The sequence below is a fragment of the Agelaius phoeniceus genome, chromosome 3, assembly GCF_051311805.1.
Source record: "Agelaius phoeniceus isolate bAgePho1 chromosome 3, bAgePho1.hap1, whole genome shotgun sequence".
Classification (NCBI taxonomy): domain Eukaryota; kingdom Metazoa; phylum Chordata; class Aves; order Passeriformes; family Icteridae; genus Agelaius; species Agelaius phoeniceus.
Window position 1 is genome coordinate 85,744,146 of NC_135267.1, and position 18,653 is coordinate 85,762,798.

The 18,653-nt window shown below is 46.2% G+C and overlaps 1 protein-coding gene across 2 annotated transcripts in view; it reads right to left on the reverse strand.

The window, feature by feature from the left end:
- The window catches only part of MDGA1 (MAM domain containing glycosylphosphatidylinositol anchor 1), a 148,654-nt gene that overhangs the window by 98,925 nt on the left and 31,076 nt on the right, over positions 1–18,653 (reverse strand). For both annotated transcript variants that reach the window (XM_054629836.2, XM_077175803.1), the window contains one exon: positions 1,981–2,120. In XM_054629836.2, coding sequence (XP_054485811.2) covers positions 1,981–2,120 — 140 coding nt within the window. The remainder of the gene's footprint in view (positions 1–1,980; positions 2,121–18,653) is intronic.

Below are 18,653 nucleotides of genomic sequence, written 5' to 3' on the forward strand. Positions count from 1 at the left end.
GTTTCTCTTTTGTCTGGAATGAGGTACAGCCCTTGCAGTAGCAATACAAGCTTCCTCCTTGTTTTGTGCACTCCACACAATGAGAGACAGCTTTTCTCAGCCCATTGGTTTTCTATATCTGCAACCTCCCTTCTAAAGGGTGCTGACTGTTGGCCTGCTACTCTGGGACAATTTAGACTCTGGAACTGAGATCCAGCAAGATCAGCTACCAGAAAGAAGAGAGACTTTCATTCAGCATTGACCAAAGACCAAATACCTTCACCACTCTTCCAGACTTTGACTAAAGCTCATTGCCATCACCTGATTGGTGCTGATGCTCTAGAACAAACAGGCCTGTCTACATCCCATCCCAGAGCACCAGGCTGAGCAGATTTTTGGAGCTATTGACCATGGATTTATTCAGCCTTTGTAGGCTTGTGAAATTGTCTGAGGGCTCCAAGACTCTTGGAGTCTCCTGCTTTGAAGGACACTTCAGCCAGCTCTTTAATCTTCTCAATCACCATCTCATTTTAGTATTTTGGCCACATTTTCATGCTTTAATGACTGGTTGATAGAAAGAGAAAGAGAAGATTAAATGGAGGTTAGGACAAGAGCTTAGCTAGGGAAGAAATCAATCCATTAGGAGGGAGGGCAGAAATGGGATGCATGCCACATCTTATATGTGCAGGTTCTAGTCTCCCTGGTCACGCCTGCTTCTAGGTTCTGGTGCTCCCTGTGCAGGTCTGGCAATGACAAGCCAGAGTGTTGCTCACTACCATGCTCTCTGCAACAGGCTCTGCTCCAGGAATCTCTCTAGATACTCAGGCTCAAATCCCTACAACCTGCCAGGACCCTTCCATGCATTCAACCACCTTAGGCAGGGACACTGCTACCAAATTCCCCATTTCTAATGCACACAGGTATCATTTGTCCGTCACTGTCACAAGCCTAGGCTGGTTGTTTCTGCTGACTTGGCTCGGGTAATTTTCTTTTTATTGTTTCCAGGATATTTTGATGGAAAAACCATTTCAAATCTTTGCCTTTGTCATCACCTCTTTGCCAAGTAGCTCCTCACAAGCAGGCCCACGGAGGCATTAACTGGCATGAGAAGATGCGTGGCTTCTTGCCACAAGTGTCTTTGGCAGGACTGAGGAACGGGGCCAAGGCACAAATCACATGTGGCTCCCCTGAGGGTATTCTGGCACATCCAGCCTCGCAGTGTGCACCAGCTGCCACTCCTAGCATGCTCTGTCCCAGAGCTGGCAGACCCATGCTCTAGGCCAGTACCTCTACAGACACCTCCACACCAACACTGAACTGCCCAGCTTGAGTATCTGAAGGGTGCTGAGGTGGCTGCATGGGCCTGAGGCTGTGCAAACCTCTGGGCACCCCAAGTAAGGACTGCAACCATTAGCCAAGCTCAGCTTTGTGCCTCCCCATGGGACTGTGTCTCTGACCACAGCACGGATGTGTCCAGTGCTGCAGGTCTGGCTCTGCCTCTGCTTGGTGGCCACAAAGCAATGATCAGAAGGTTCTGTGAGGGGCTCAGTGAGGTGCACTACCAACAACTTCCTGAAATCCCCCAAGCAGCACCCCCTTGGCTGCACATCCAGAGAAGCTGAGAAATGGATGGACCATGAAGGACCAATTCCTAAGGTAAGCACATATGGGAAGTATCTTCCAGGATGTTCCTACTTTGTAGTAAGAGGGTTAAAGATTTGAGATTTCAATTTGGACTTTAGGTTTTTGGAGGGACTTCACACACTGAAGACAAGTAGAAGGTCTTTGTAAGCTTCTGCAAAGCTTTGTGGACTGTTTCCCATGAAAGCAAGCTTAAATGCTTCATAGCTTAACAAGCTAAGTACTTGCAAAATGGGCAATCCATACCCGAGTCCAATGTGCAGGAAAAGCTGGACACCCCACTGCCCACAATTCTCCTCTCTGTGGAGACTACAAAGTACCATGGGGCAGCATGGGTGACAGGCAAGACTGAAGGTTTACCTGTGGCCGGGGGTGTCCTGTGACCAGGCACTGCAGGACCAGCGTGTCCCCCTCCCGAATTGTGTAAACACGTTCACTGATGTTGTCTTCCTTCACCACGCATGCTTGCCCAGCATGGATGATTTGGGCCTGAGCAGGAGCTGTAGAAAGGAAAGAAGAGGTAAAGATGGAAACGAGCAGTAGCCCATTTCCTAATGCCCACTGCCCAGGGTGGCTTCCCCCACCTCATAAGCCACAGAGGGGAAGAGCCAGGAAGTTCTGGGAATGAATCACGGAGCTCTTAATGGATATATTATTAAGCAATTTTCCCCATTTCCTGAGTGACTGATATCAACTACTATTTTAAAACCATTGGTTCTGTAGGGATGAGCAGCTCTAGACACCGAAAAGCAGAATATGGCACTTTTTTGGGGTGGACCCTCCTGCATAGGTTGAGGACTAAAAATTTCCTGCTGTCGTCTCTCTCAGAAAGGAGTATGTGCAAGCAGCTATAGCAGGGACCTGGTCAAATCACAACTGCTCCATGCCTGTCTAAAATAAGCCTGATTACTATGATTTACCTTGCAGGGGGTTGGGATAACTACTGAGCAGAGTAAGAAAGGGCCCTGAAGCTCTGTACAGCTATTAGCACATATCCCTAGAACAGGCATAGCAAACACTGCAGGAAAAACAAGTCTTTCCCATATTAAATAGCAGCCTGTCTCAGCCCTGAGCCAGAGGAAACAGCCTCTGCAAGACCAGAGGACCCCATAATCTGTAGAGATTTCTCCACCTACGGCTGCTAATGGAGACCAATTACTGACAGTCCAGGCAGGAAAATGGGTGAAGACCAGTGCAGTGGAAAAGTACATAGAGAGAAAGTTCCCAAAACAAAATTATAAAACGCCCAACGACCCCAAACAGCACCTACATCCCACAACAGCCCTGACGAGAAGCAGGAAGAGATGAGCTCTAGTAGAACAGGATTTTATAAAGAAAAAAGCCTCAGCTCTGAAATTCTGAGCAAACAGCCTTTGGCTCCCTACTCCAAAGCATTTGTGTGATCAGAGAAGTGGCTGAGCTGCATTGAAGGTGACTGCACAGCCCAGCCGCACACCTGCGCTTGTTTGAGGGGGAAACTCCAGTTGCACTTCAAGGTACAGAGAAACCCACAAACATGTCTAAGAGCTGGTGTCTCACTGACAGTCCCCTGGGATACTTACCCAGCTTGCAAGAATGCTTTCAGGTGACTCTGGAGTCACAGCTCTAGCTCCCATTAGTGGAATACAACAAAAATGAACAAACCAAGAGGAGATGATCAAAGGGTTTAAAGCAATGAGCCTTAGAGAGCCTTCCTAAGCAAGAATAAATTTTGTACAACCTGTTAAAGCCAAACCAAGCACCCACTTTTTCCTGAAGGTTAGTTGAGCTTGAAAGACTGCCTTTTTAAAAATTATTTTCACTCCCCTGGCATGACCAAAATGCTCTAGACCAAAACACCTGGGCAAGAGAAGTGCTCAGGTATTTGCTGGTTTAATCCACCAGCAGTACAGACAGCAGGACAGGCTGGGCTCAGGCAGTGGAGAAGATCTGCCTTTGAGATCAGCCTTTATAAACTGGTGTCACCACAATGCAATGACCAAGCTGCAGGGACACAAGAGTAGACACAGGGCAAGTGGGAAACTGCCCTTGCTGCTGGGGCTTTACAGCCTGCCATGGCCATCCAACATCCAGGCAGCAGCACTGCACATACAGCAAGCTAATCTCTCATTTTCCATCTTTCCAGCATGGTGGCACTTTTAAAAAATTATTATTACTCTCCAAATTGTTGACAAACAGAAGCAACATGTCCATTTGAAGAATACAATGGCACAAACATGGCCAAATCCCTCAGCCTCTACTGTCCTCCCCTTCTGCAGGCCTCCCACGATGCCTGCCATCACTCAGGCATCATGGAATGCCAAAACTGACTGTTAAAACTTCACTGATACAACTGAGCAGATGGGTGACCTTCCCCTGCCTGGATGGCAGAGTCCTGTTGAACCCAGGAGAAAGCACAAACCTGTATATGTGCTTACACACAAATATGTGTGGGCATACATGCAGACAAGTCAATACATTAATTAAAATAGCGATTTATCAGGAAAATACATCATGAATGCTTCTCAAGCCAACAGTCACGGGAAGGAATTCAGAAGCCTACATAACCTTTGCTAATACACCTTAATCCAAATGACAGCCTCTTGTGCTGTTTGAGCCCTCAGATCAGTTTTCTGCAGATCTGCCACAACACCTTTAGCCTCACTGTACAGCAGAGCACTCCTTACAGGGCTGAGACACAGGCTGTGGTGCTGATTGATCTCTGCTGATTAAAAGAGAGACTTCCCATCCTATGCCAGATTCCCCTAACCCCCAAACTGTGCTGCCTGCGTTTCAGCAGGGTCCTGGCACCCTGAAGCAGCAAAGCTCTGGTAAGCCCTCTTGACAGCCTCTGGGCTGCATTTGCCAGCTGGTGGCTCTATTCTCCCTTTGCAAACATGACCTTGCTGTAAAAATTTCCAGACACCCCATGGACAATCTTATTTATCTGCAGCTCCAGGTCCCAGTTGCTCTTAAGTTGCTTTGCTGTACCCCATATGGTATACAAAGTAAGCATTGCAACTTTCACTCTTCCCTTTGTCTATTCCACTTGCATTATTTCACCTGTATTGTGTAACCCTTTTCTACCACTTGTCCAGAGGCTCTTCCACCTGGGGAACTTCCACAACAAAATGATTAGGTAGAGTGAACAGGATTAGAAGGCTTTTGTGCAACTATTCTGTGCCAATATGCCTTGGTGTGATTTGCTGGCGTATCACTGAGTTTGAGAGGAACATTATTTAAACTAATCTTTGTAAGGCACTAGATTACAACAAAACAACAGCCCTGGGGATAAGCCATGGGTCATAATTTGGTCCTCTTCTCCCAAATTCTCCCTGGATACACTGAGCTGTAATGAAGCTGACAAACAAGGCTATACACATCTGGCTTTGTTTGCAGGTGTCTGAACTTCCTTGTGTCACCATCCCTAACACCTTTCAGCTAAATCATTGGAAAGGGATATCACCTCAAGGGAACCTCCACTGCTTCAGCTGTAACATTTCTCTGGCAATAACAGCACCAGGTCCTCAGCAGAACAACCACCATTTTGTCATGTCTTAAACCCCATGTGAACCCAGATCTCTCAAAAGAAAGCTTGGGGTTGCCTTGGAGAGAAAATCACTCAGGTAGATGGCATAGGAGCCTGAGACACTGCCTCTGGTTTGGTCATAACTTGACATTAGTAGGTGGGGACTGAGCAATGAACAAACCCAGCTCTTTGGGGACTGCATTAAGATGGGACTCAGGAGGGTCTCTGTTCCAAGCTCAGCTTGCCATAGCACACAAAGCCTGGCAAAGTCACCTCATGCTGTATTACAGATGGGCAGAGAGACTGCAAGGATTAATTGCACTTTTAATGTGCTTGCACAGAAAGAATACAATATTGTTTGACATCATCCCTCATCTCCTGGAGGATTCCAGCATGCAGACAGCTTGCACACTGCCAGCACAACAGGATGGCAGGACCATGCCTGTCAGAGGAACAGTTCCACAGAAGGTGCTTAGGAAGTCAAAGAAAGGCTGGAGATGAAGGAGTAACCACAGCCATTCTCAACTCTTGAACAGAGACAACCTCCCCTGTTGAGTCCTTCTGGGGCAGAATCCCTGGCCTCAGGCCAGCCAACCCCAAAGCAGAGGTCCAAGGAAGACCTGTGACGGCCTCTATGGATGAAGAAGGGACAGATTGTCCCCAGAAATTTTGTGGGACAGAGATATCATCACTTTTATTCAACCTTCAGGTAAGAGATCAACTTAGAGAAGGTTCTCAATACAAAGTCCTCCAGAGAAACTAGGCCAGCCACATATTTAGTGTCAGATGTTTCAGAAGGGGAAAAAAATCAGACTGTGAACATGCAGCATTAGGATCTTGCTCAGAAAATGGCTGGACTGTAATGCATTTGGCCTCTGCATCTAGATTTCCTACTATGCTTTCACTTGATATATTTACACATTAAAACAAAAGGAAATTGAAGTGGATAAAATAACTTTATTCCCAGTGCAGTGTACTGTACAATGTTATTATTACCATAACCTTGAAATTTTATGAGACTCTTGGTGCTTAGAGGTTGCTAATACCATGAAAATGTAGAAAATGAGAGAGAAATGGTCTTTTGGAGAGGACTGAGTCATCTGTATTTGGTTTACAGGTCTATCCATCCATCTTATTGAACCTCAGATCTCATCAAGAAAATGACAACGATGAGAGCTCCTTCACAGAGAGGATGGTGAGTGACAGATACTGCACTGACACTCCCTCAGTCACTGTCAGCACCCACAGGGGCAGCTGCTCCCCGTTCTGCAGCACAGCACCTACTGCACTTCTCTGCTGCCTTCCCAGCACTCCAAAAGCAGCCACCATGCTTGACTCTGTCCCACCACTACCCCTGCCATCTGCACGTCCTGCTGACTGCCTCAAGGATGGAGAGCATTTATCTCCAAAGCTGCTGGGCCAATACCTGCAGCTGGATGCACAGGGGCACTGAATCCATTCATCCTTCTCCAGGCTGGGGAGAGAGGGAAGCTGCACCTAGAGCTTTCCTCTTCCTCAGCCTTAATCTACCACCCTGCTTTGCAAGGCAAGAAATGATCTTCCATGCACCTGGTGCAGATACCATTCAGCCTCTTCTGCACATAGCCTAGGCAAAGAGGCCAGGGTCCTTTCCATTCCTGTTCACAAGCTCCCCGGCCTCACACTGCTTAGTTACACTCAAATGAGGAGGGCATCAGCTGCTAATCTGCAGCTTAAACCTCTCAAGAGCCTGTCTGTCTCCTTTCCTCACCTTTTCCATCCTAAGCAAGTGGCATATAACAGATGCATCTTGAAGGGATTCCCAGAAATGGGGAAACACACACTGTTTATAGAGCACGGTGGGGTTGAATAAGCATTTCACTAAGGAAATCCACATGTGGAATTTCTTGCTGAAGAGACACTGACAGTGACTGCTTCTCCAGGAACTGCCCTGCAGCACTGTTAGCTACAGACCATGGCACAGCACCCCAGGGGCAGCTCAGGCCTGGAAGGTGCTGCTGGAGGTAATGTTTTATCCCTTCTGCTCAGCAATGCCCGCATCTGCCTGGAGAGCAGGGGCACACAGACATGGAGAGCTATGAGGAAGGGGTTGTGGCCCCTCAGCAGAGCACAAGGGAAAGCCAACACATGCCTAAAGGGAAGAGATGAGCTGGCAACACTTGGCAGCAGCAAGGAAGGTCTCATACAAAGCAAAGGGTCTGCAGGGGCAGCATCCTGATGGCCAAACCAAACACCCTCCTCCAGGAAGGGATGGAAACTGCCTTGATGTGTGCTCCAGCACTGCTCTGCTGGTCTCATTGATTGCTCCACTAGGGAGGAAGACCACAGGCTTTGCTGAAACTTTAGACAAAACAAATTAACCAGGCCAGATCCAGCCCACAATGCAGAGCATGATATTGATGGGCCATTTGAAAAGGAGAATTCACTCCAGCTTGAGGACAATTATGGAAATAATAATACACAATCAGTGTCCATTAACACTGTCAGCAGGACTGTGGATCAATATTGTATTAATGGCTGAAGAAAAACCAGCCATAGCCATCAGTCAGCAGTTAGGACCAGCAAAGAGCACAGGCAGGGAGGCAGCAGTGGGTGGGTGTAATCGAGCTCAGGCGTTGGATGTCTTTGTGCAGCCTGCCCAGGGGAGCCCACTTTCCAAACCAAGGGCCACCACCATCTTCCAAATACATTCCCTGGCACTTGCTCCTTCTCCTCACCCCAGCTCCTCACAGCCTCTTTGCCCAGTGAAATGCAAAGGGAGCCCAGTCCCTGCAGGGAACTTTCCCCATGGGAGGTGCTTTGTACAGTTCAGTCTGCTTAAACCCCAACCTTTAACACAAGACCAGGCTGGCCCCGAGCACAGAGAGAGGCAATGCAGAAGGCCCAGGGACAGGAAAGGATCAAAGCACATCCAGGGTCCTGGGTCTCCTCACACTCCTTGGACTTCTGTCTCATCCAAGCTCTTCCTGTTGACTCTTCCAATGTCATGTGCTGCCTGGGCAGCTCTGTGCTACCACAGGACTGTCCTAAACCAAAAGACACCAGGAAGCCCTCCCTGCCTACTGACACTAAGGGGTACAACCCCAAACAAGGCAGATCTCCGCTGAAGCTCCTTGCCTCTCACACCCCAGTGCTTTCACCGCAGCCCAAACCACATATGCTCAAAAAAAGAAAAAAATCTGCTTACTGTACACCCAGCCTAAACTTGCCACAGGAAACACATCATATTTCAGTAGCAAAATGTGACTGACTCCTTTGGTGTTTGTACACCGATCGTGATTTAAAAAAACCTCATAAATTCACCCACAAAAAACACACATCCACTTACAAGATATGCAAAGAACCATGTCTAACCCCACACAACACTTCACAGCTACTCTTGAGCAAGAAGAAAAAAATAAAATTTTCAATGAGAAGTGCACAGAGAAATGACAAGTGTGGAAAGTAATCACAGAGCACGAAACTTGGCTACTTGAAATAGCATGGGATTTTTTTCACTTGGAAGAGACCAAGACTATGTCTTTATATCTGTCTGATTGCGTCTCCAGAAACCAAGTTTCTTTTTGTAAAACTCAGCCAGATCATTTCCACAGCCTTAAAATAACTTTTTGCTTAATCAATGTCACTTCCTTGAAGCATCTCTATAATTTTGTTTATTTTAGAAAAATGACAGCAAGAAAATCATGTGAGATGTCATGAATAGAAGGTACACCCCCCAGCGACTGCAACATCTGCTCCTGAGACCATTGTTCAACTTTAAACAGGATTATGTGCTTTACCAAAGTATCAGTTACCAGATCATCACTGATCACCTCAATCCCCAACTCCACTGCCTGCAGCAGCTCACTAGCTTTCCTAGATGTTCCCAAAACATTCTTATTTTCCTTATATTCTAAAATATGGGTCCACCTAAATGCAAGAGTGCTAAGTAGAAGAGCAAAATTGATCAGCAGCTTTTTCTGATAAGAATCAAGTGACAGAGGTTACACACACAGAGTATTATAGTGGCATAAACTGTACATTGTTGCCTAACTCTTGTGCCTGAGTGGAATTTCTGTAGACAATTCAATGCCAGCAATATGAAGTAGCTTGTCTTCAAATCTTTAGGGGCTCCGGATACAGTGGCAGTCAGAGCCTGCACCTCAGCAACACTGTCCTGGAAGATTCCAGCTCTGGTTGGGAAATTAAAAAAGCATGCCTGTCTCATAATGGCCCTAAAAGAGAGTTTATCATCTCTCCCAACCCACTTCCTGCTGTGCCAGCTACAGAGCCTGACATGTATCTCTAAATCCTGGTGCAAAACCCAATGAGCCACAGAGCCACACTGGGTGAGGTGAGGCTGCCAAGCTGATTGCTCAAAATGTTGCACATTTTCTTTTCTGGTTGCCACTTAAATCTCCTGAGCATTCATTTTAGGGGAAAATACAAATCAGGCAAGCAGCCTGGGGGACAAATCCTCTAATCTAGAAGATGTAGACCACTAACAGAATTACTTATTTGTCAGCTGGTAAAATACCCAAAAATGAAACAGTCCAGTCAGAGCAAAAAGGGCTACAAAGAGAGGAACTCAACTGGACATGGGTAGCACAGACCCTTGTTTATCTGACCCCTGTGCTGCAGGAACAGGTGAGTACTGCAGGACAGGTGAGCACCAGGCTCCTTGGTAGGTTTGATCATTTGTCTCCTTTATGTGAGCTCACACCAGGTCCCCAGTCCCCTGAACCAATCTCCAGCTGCTCCATGTACCCACCACCCTCAATGGGCAATGAACAGCTTCAGGCATCCAGAAGGAATGCAGACCCTCTGGCCTTTGGTTTTAGCTTTCACTGCACCCATCCCCAGGGGCCTCCAAGTAGCCAGCTCACCAGAGAGCCAAGGCTAGCTCAGATGGAGATGCAACTCACACTTCTGCTCCCCCTTTTCTGCCTCTCTGTCACAGCATGCAGGAGCCACTGAAGCTGCATATCCCCACTCAGACAGGAAAAATGCCTTTTAGAGCCATGCTGCAGCTTGCCAGCACTGGTAGCAACGTCCAACAGATGATGTCCCCACCATCTGCTGCTAATAACTTGTGCAGGCAAATGGGCTTTGTTTGAATGGTCCCAAGAGCTTTACCCTCTCTCCCCTGAATTCAAGATCAGCTCATTTCTGAAGCACCACTGGTGCTGCTTCTTCTGCTTTTTCTCCCTTTTTATACTTTGAACCGCTTTGGTACAACAAAACTCTTCAACAAAGAGGTCCATGTGCACAGATCTTTAAACCAGAGTACTTTGAAACTCATCTGTTGTTTCATTTGACATAGGACATAAAAGGAGAGCACAACACAGACAGTCCTTCAAAACAGGGAAAAAAAGTCAATTTGCTAATCACTTGTCAACTAGATTAGAAGCAAAGGTGCATGAACTCCAATCAATGAATAACTACAGGCTCCTTTTCATATCAAAACCAGAAAAAATATCAGATGTCATCTGTTGTTCCTGAATCATGAAAAATAAGGCAAAGCAGAGGTAGTGGCTTCAAACTGCATTCCCCAGCTAGTGGGACACAGGGAGAATGCTCCAGACTCTGCTGGTGACGACTCCATCAGAGTCACACCTACATGCTAAAACCCACTCTGGAAACACAGGAAGATAAATAAATTCAAGCTCCAGGTATACTAAAAAAAAACCCCCAAACATAACAGAAGAAATAGAAGAAAAACCAAACCAGTATGCAATCAAAGTACAGTATCAGAAATTGTGTAAGAATAGGATCATTTCCACGCAAAACCAGCTGATGCTGTTCAAAATGCTAAACCCTGAGGTGCAAGTTCTTCAGTGCTGAGGTGGAAACTGGAGGCTGGTGGGCAGGAGAAGGACTGGCAGAGAAGAGCTCTCAGAGGAGAGAACTTCTCTTTACATGGAGAGCCAAAGGGGATGATGTATGCTCAGGGCTGCTAGCCCCAGAGAGGGGCAAACATGGGGCAGCAAAGCAAAGCACTGACTACTCTCCCAAAGACCTCCTTTTGTATGTGACCAAAGCAGATCCACCACTGCCAGGAGAGTTACTGCAGAGGCACAGAGCTCTGTGCAGACCACAAAGCCCAGCTGTGAAGCTGGGTAAATATTCAAGCACTGAATCAATGCTAAATCTTCACCTGTCACAGCTCCACTGCTTCCAGGGCCCCATCCACACAGCTCAGAGTGAGCTGGGGATGTGAGGGCAATCATGCCATGATGGCAGTGCAAACATTCCCTTCACACAGGAGAGGAAAGATTCAACAAATGTCCATGTTTACCTACTGCTATCCCCATCTTCCACGGAAAGCAAAAGGCTATTTCAACTGTGAAACAGAGGGCAGGAGCGGGGGGAGAGGGGAATGAGAGCAGGAGAAAGTGGAAAGAGGCACAAGAAAAAGCCACTGGAATAAAATTCCACTGAAAGCCATTTTAGAACAAAACATAAAAAGAGATGGAAGTACAAATCTCTGCCCCTTAATTCCACTGCCTAAAGCCCAATTTTACTACTGAAAAATGGTGGGCAGCAGGCACTTGTCTGTCTCCAAATCTCTAGGAACAGTGGTGCCCATCCCACATACACCCCAGGTCCCCTGCAGCAAAGTCACCTCCCAGGGATCAAATCACAAGATCAGCTCTCAGCTCCAAGCCACTGGGTGGGACAGGACAGGCAGCCATGGCACCAACCCCAGCACAAGCACTCACTGGCAAACCTGGCAGAGATGCCCAGGACCATGGGCACCACAGAGACTTGGCACCCCTCTGCCGGGTACCCATCTGCTCCCAGCAAGATCAAGGATTGGAGAGGCTGCTGATGATGCATGGAGGCTGCTTGTGACACAGCCCCTCAGTGGGGAGAAGCCTGTGTGCTTGAATGAGCTCCAATGCAGGTCCTCACAAAACACAGAACTTTTTATCCCCCAGGCAGTGCTGTGAAGCGGGGAAGGGCTGCTATTGCCCTCTGCCATCCTTGGCCAGGAGCCTAAAGCACAGCCAGGGATCAATCCATACCTAATTCCAGTCTACAATGCAAAGGCCAAGCTCCCCCCAAAAGGAAAGGGAGAGAGCATCAAAAGCAAATGCCAGGAAATTGTCAACAGAACCGAGGCAACAGAGGCTGAGTGACACCCCTGGAAATCAAGCCAAGTAATGTTTTATCTTGACAGCATCTTCTACGTCCCTGCAGTAGCTTTGGTGAGCAGTCCTAGAAAGTCCCTGGTACTTTCCCTCTGGAGAACCAATACTTAACAACCACAAACTGGCAGACAGGCGAGCAATTCCCTCTGGTTCCGATAAGAGGAGCTGACATCTCTCTAGCCCCAGCCACCTCCATTGCTTTATTCTCTTTGTTTATTGATCCTTTTATGCACATAATGCAAATTGACATTTAATAATTCAGCCGAGTTAATGGTGCTTAAATATTAAAAGGCTTTTCTCTTTTAATTAGCTGTAACAAAATAGGCAACAAAGGAGTGCTAGATAGATGCCATTTAAAATACTCTTGTCCAAGTTCCTTGGCATTTTTCTAGGGATGGAAAAGAATAGTTCAACAGAAATTTTGTACAAGTCTCCTACTCTCACCAGGAAGGTAACTAACACACAGAACCATTTCCAGAAGCTTTGATTCATAGGGCATATTAATCTCTGTCAACTCTTGGTTTTCTCTGCCTTCTCCTCCCAGTAAAGACAGAGGGGAGTGGAAAGAGGGGCGCAGGGTAGAATGAAAATCCTTCCCCATAAGAAGTGCCAGGACCCATGTGAAATGTTGCAGATGCGGATGCAGAAGCCTTCTGATACATTATTGCAAGACCTGTATCCAGGTGAAAACAGAGCTAAAAGGTAGCAGTGCACAAAGCTATTTGAAGAGTTACAAACAGCGCAGAAATCTTGCAATTATTCCCTGGGGCAGGAATAGCTTATTCAGAAAATTAATTGAATATTACTCTGGTAAAAAAAAAAAAAAATCCCATATATAGCAGGGTAAGGGAGCACTCATTTCTCTTCTGCTCATTATGCCAAAGGTTCAGAATAAGAGGGAAAATACATGGCATCTTTAAACCTCAGTTCCATCTCAGCTGGAGCCGATGGCAGTAATACATCTTAGTCATAATGTTGCTGGTGTGAATCACCATCACTGAAAAGACTTGTTATTATTTGGAATGTTTTAGCTGTGCACACCTCCTCTCTGAATTAGTGCTCACTTGAAGTCCTCAATTGGTTTGAGTTTGGGATAATGATTTCCCACCTAACCCAGAGGAGAACCACATAGTCACAATAATTAGATATAGAAACTGTTAATAACTTAGTTTAATTACAACCTATTTTCTTCAAATTTAGCCTAGACATAAGATTTCAGTGAATTCTAATTACATGCCATGTTTGAAGAGCCTGTGTTATTACATTATTAATTCCAGACAAAGAAACAGACTGACAAACACTACATTCCTTACTGAGGATACTTTAAAAAATTAATCTTAATTCAAGTCAATTAATATATTGACTTGCAAATTCTGTGCAAATTCATTCTTTGACAGAGGGCTACACATTGTAAATCTGTAGAGGGAAAGCTGCATTTTTCACACATAACAAAAATATCAAATTCCCAGTTTATGTGCAAAATTGAGTTTATCCTTACCACCAGATCTGCTAGGGGCATTTCCACAAAACACTGAGTCACTGTTCTGAAGCTGCCAGGCAGGACATCATGCCAAAGGTATCCTCACATGCAGGGGCACCCAAGGACTTCAGGATTATGGGAGAGGGCAGAGCACTGGTCCTTCTGTCCAGAAGTGACAGGGGTGTGCAAGACACACAGCCTTGTTCACACCCAGCATCCCCCTGCACACAGGAGAGGGCAGCGCTGCACATCTGAGACCCAGCCCATTCGACTTTAGCACTGACTTTAAAGGGGTGAAATTAAGCTGCAGGAACTGCTACTTTATCTCCCCTTGCACACAAAATCTAGAAGAAGGTCTTTTACAGCCCTCTTGGACTCTGGTTACCCCCTGCCCATCATTTTGGCAGAACATAGGGAGGCACACCTTGCCTCTGTAAGGCTCTGCACAGGGAACATTTTCCATCACTCCACATCCACCACATGCAGCTCATGCACTGAAATATTCTTGACACTGTTACAACAGTTTGCATTGTTTCCCTTTAACAGACTATCCATCTACTCCTCTCCAGCTGTGCAGCACATCTGGCTCACTGCCTCTCCTGGGCAGGCACTCCTAATTCCAGTTTTCCATTTATAGTTGCTCAGCAGGGTTAGGAGGTGATAAGGGAGCAAATGCCCAGTGGACAAGTGGCATTTCCAGGCATTTTCAGAGGTGATAAAACGCAAGTTCACTAGCAGCCTCTTCAGTTCTGAGCTGCCACTTCTGGCCCTGTGTAGTTGTCAGGACCCAAAGAATGCAGTTAACTTGTCTCAGAGCACTGTCAAAGAAGGAAGTTTCCTTAGGATAAACCACCACAACTGGCTAACAGGAAACAGGAGGGTGTTAATTTCAGGCCTGCATGGATGTGAAAGGTTTGGAATTGTCACAAAGGACAAAATTCCACCATGCATACTGGGGTGAAGGTGCAGATGGCAACACAGGAAGACGCCAGGCCTGGTAAGGTGGATCTCGGTAGCCTATCCAGACAAAAACTCCCATCATGGCAAACTGTGAGAAAAGGAAGCAGCTGCTTACAGAGATGCCATCCCAAGTTGTGGGAGTGGCACATACATCTCTTGGATATCTGTCACCTGGACTGCACAGAAGTGGTACATCCAGAACCTGGGGACTCCCACCACAGAAAAGACCAGCAGGAACTCACGTGGTGGTGACTACACTGTCTGTATCTCTCTGACACCCTCCCCTCCCCCTGCCCCTTCCTATATCTCTCTCTACCTCACCTTTACTGTTAAATAAAATCTGTACTATTGACTTTGGCATATAGTCTCCTTTGCAACTTAATTTGGGCAGAGGCATATTTTAATAAATAGAAGTTAACATTATACTGGTGTATCATAGCATTATTTTCATGTGAGAAGTGGGATAATAACAGTTGTCTCCCTTCCACCTGCAGCTATTCCCAGTGAGATGGGGCCACACATTGGATATACTTGTGATTAATTAACTGGAACTACTGTGATTAACTAACACACTACTGGAAGTTCATCTCAAATGGGATGAACTTTGGGTTATGACTATAAAGAGCTCTCCTCAACCACAAGTGCCAGATGTTGGCCTCAGGAGCATCCCCCAAACCCTGCAAAATAAGGGTAACTCTGGCAATGCCACATCCTGGCTATATTGATGGAGTTCATTCTGACAAACAGCTGCAGCAGCTCAGACAATCAGACTGGGGGAAGAAGAGGGGAAAAAAAGGAAAAATGAAAACAGATTAGCAAAGAGTTTTGCAAAAAAAAGAAAAAAAATCTGATCACAGCTGAAATGTAGGAAAGGAGAAGTGAGGCAGTCTGACGAAGGCTTGGCTGTTCCCCAGTGAGAGATCAGCAGCAATGAACTTAGGAGCAAAAGTTCCACAAAGCAAGGTTATGAATTTATTACTCTGTGTCTGTGCAGAGTCAAAAGATCATCTGAAACACCAGCGACTTGCAGAGGAAATTGGGAAAGCACTAATCCACATGGGATAGTGTTTAAAATAATTTCTCAGCTGGCTGACTGCACAGGGGGTAAGAACAGGGACTAATTCTCTACCCAAGATCATGCATTTGTGCAAACATTGTCGAGCAGCTTGTTCAACAGGGGACTCGGGGACTAATGCAGCCGTATCAAAGCAGCCAGGGTCTGGCTGACAGCTCTGCAAAGGAAGTAAGATGATCTTTGACACGAAGGAAATAAAGCTATTAGAGACTAAAATGCTGACAGGCACCAGCCTCAAAGCTGAAGCATCTCTGAAGAGAAAAACTCTTTAAAGACTTTTGTTCTCAAGCTCTCTTCTGCAAGGGAAAAAGCTTTGGCCTACTTAGGCAAGGCCAAGGGCAGACTAAGACCTCAGTATATTTTGAAATCACTTGTCTTCAGCTCCATTTGATGTTTTCTTGATATTAGTAAGAAATTTCACTTTATTTAAAACACTCCTGGTCCTTCAGTTGCATGTGGACACAGAGCAGTCCATCCCTTGGAGAATGAAATGGTCCCTTGGTCTCTGAAGGGGACAGGAGAAAAGCAAAGCCACACAGAAACGAAGTCTTGCAACCAGCCTCCTTTCTTAGAAGACCTCAACCAACCCAGCCCTCTGCATAACACCCTGTGACATATGAACACAAAACTAAGGAGTGGGCTTCCCATTTAAAAGACTAAATGTCTGCAGAGGAAAGGATGCACGGCTTCTGAAAATGTGAATTTACTGGAATTTCCATCCCCTAGATGAGGAAATATTTTTTTGGGTGCTGCCCATCAGGCAAAGAATTGGTTTACTTTCTAAACTCTAGTTTTGTCCCCAGTATCAGTCTACTCCCATTTTGCACTGAGGGTAAAGACTCTGGATCTGGTTATGCCCCAGAGGAGCAGACCTCTCCAGCAGTCCACCAGACTGAAGGCTGACAGGGACTGTGAAGCTGAATCCCAGAGTTTGTCCCACAGGACGTGTCACCAAGCACCAAGGCACCACCAGTCAGTTTCACTGAGGTGGGCAGCACACCTGTCTTGGGGCACTTTGAAGCCTGAAGTGATAAAAGTTTGCTTGGTGTAAATTTTGGGGAAATGACCAAGAACCATTTTGAATCTTGCAAATCACTTTTGCTAATCGTCATCTGGAGGGACAGAAGTTAGCCTGGACAAACCTAGGAAACCGACTAGGGCAGCAAAAAACAAGTCATGTCTTGCTCCTACAGAGGGTACAACCAGGACTTCTGCTCCTTCCGCAGGCCAACAAGTACACATGCTGCTGAACACCCAAAAATGAGCCACTCTGTCATGTCCTACAACCACCATGCCTCCAGACTTCTCTCCCTGTTTGATCAGATCCTAAAACATGTGGGGAACAACAGGCTGTTATCAGCTATGTGCTTCCTTGTTAATGCCTGCCACAGAGGAGGCAGAAAGTCATCCATGGTAGCTGGGGAGCTGCTCAATGCCCTTCAAAGGATTTCATTTGCAGCAGCAATGTTCCAAACCAGCAGTCACCATCGAGCGTTCACTGATGTGAACTCTTCAGGACCCTATTAATTTCAAACTATCCCAACTCCATCCAGGAGGCATGGCATCCTGTATTTTTGCTCACTTCCATGGATCTAATGGTCTTCAGATTATGGTCTTCACCCTCTACCACCCTCATATATCCCTGCTCAGCCGTGACACCAAGGAAGACAGAGAGAAAACAACCCCCAAACCAAGAATTATCTACAATGAGTACTTAGTAATTGCCTTGATGTGTGGCCCCAGGCAAGCAGGTTCTCTCCTTTTTGGTGCATCTTTGTCTCACCGCGTGTGATTTGAATGATTGCACTACCGTGTAATGCGGGGTACTTTAAGGCTTAGTGTTTATACAACTTTTTGAAGATGCAAAAATCATATAAATGCTAAGTCTTATTGTGGTTATTACCTTCCTCACAGGGGGGTTATGAAGCTTTGTAATTAATGTTTGTAAAGCAAATCTCTGTTATCGGATGAAATGTAATGTGCTAGAGAAGTGTGAAGGATTAATATCCTCAGTAATCTGATGTGGGTTTTACTGCTCTGTGCAACACTTAAAAAAATAATTAAAAACAAACCTAAGCTGATACCAGTAGGAAGGATGAGGAAGCAGAGACAGATGCATGTGGGGACAGAATGCTCTCCATTAATTAAGCCCAAAATCATCCGTCTCCAAGACACTGCCAAGTATTTTCTTGTGTCTGGTGATAACCATTCAATTTAAGGCTGATTTTGGGTAACCAGAACTCTCGAGCACTGCAGAAACACTTTCAATGCAGTGAGAAATACCAAACACATCTAAAGCAGCACAGCTCTGACCCCACAACTTTTACACAGGAACTGCTGCCTGGGGTAGACAGCAACCAGGTGAGATATGCTCAGAGACCTAGGAGAGAGCTGAAAGAAAGCTGTAAACCCACAGGGTCCCACTCCCATACACCCAAAGTTCTGGTCTCCAGTCACTAGCTTGGAGGTGTAGAGAAATTTCACTCCTGAGGCTGTGCAGGATTCAAGCCCCTGCAGCACCAGCAGCTACCAGTCCTATGCATCAAGTGCCACCAGCTCAGTGGCTCTGCAAAAAAAATACATACGAGCTTCAAATTTCTTCAGCATGAGAAATGTGGCCGCTGAAGTGTTCTGCAGTACAGCTACTCCCAAGTGCACATAGATGGAGAAGCATCTGGAAAGTCTCTTGAAGAACAATTACCACCAGAGAAGGAAAATTGCTGGCAATTGCCTTAACTCCTTAAGTACCAGCTTTCTCCCCAGCACAGCAGATGCAGCCAGGGCACCTCCCTCCCAGTGTCTCCATACCTGCAAACAGCCCTCCGGATGTTTCATGTGACTGAGTTCACATCACACATCCCTGTATTTGGGATGGGA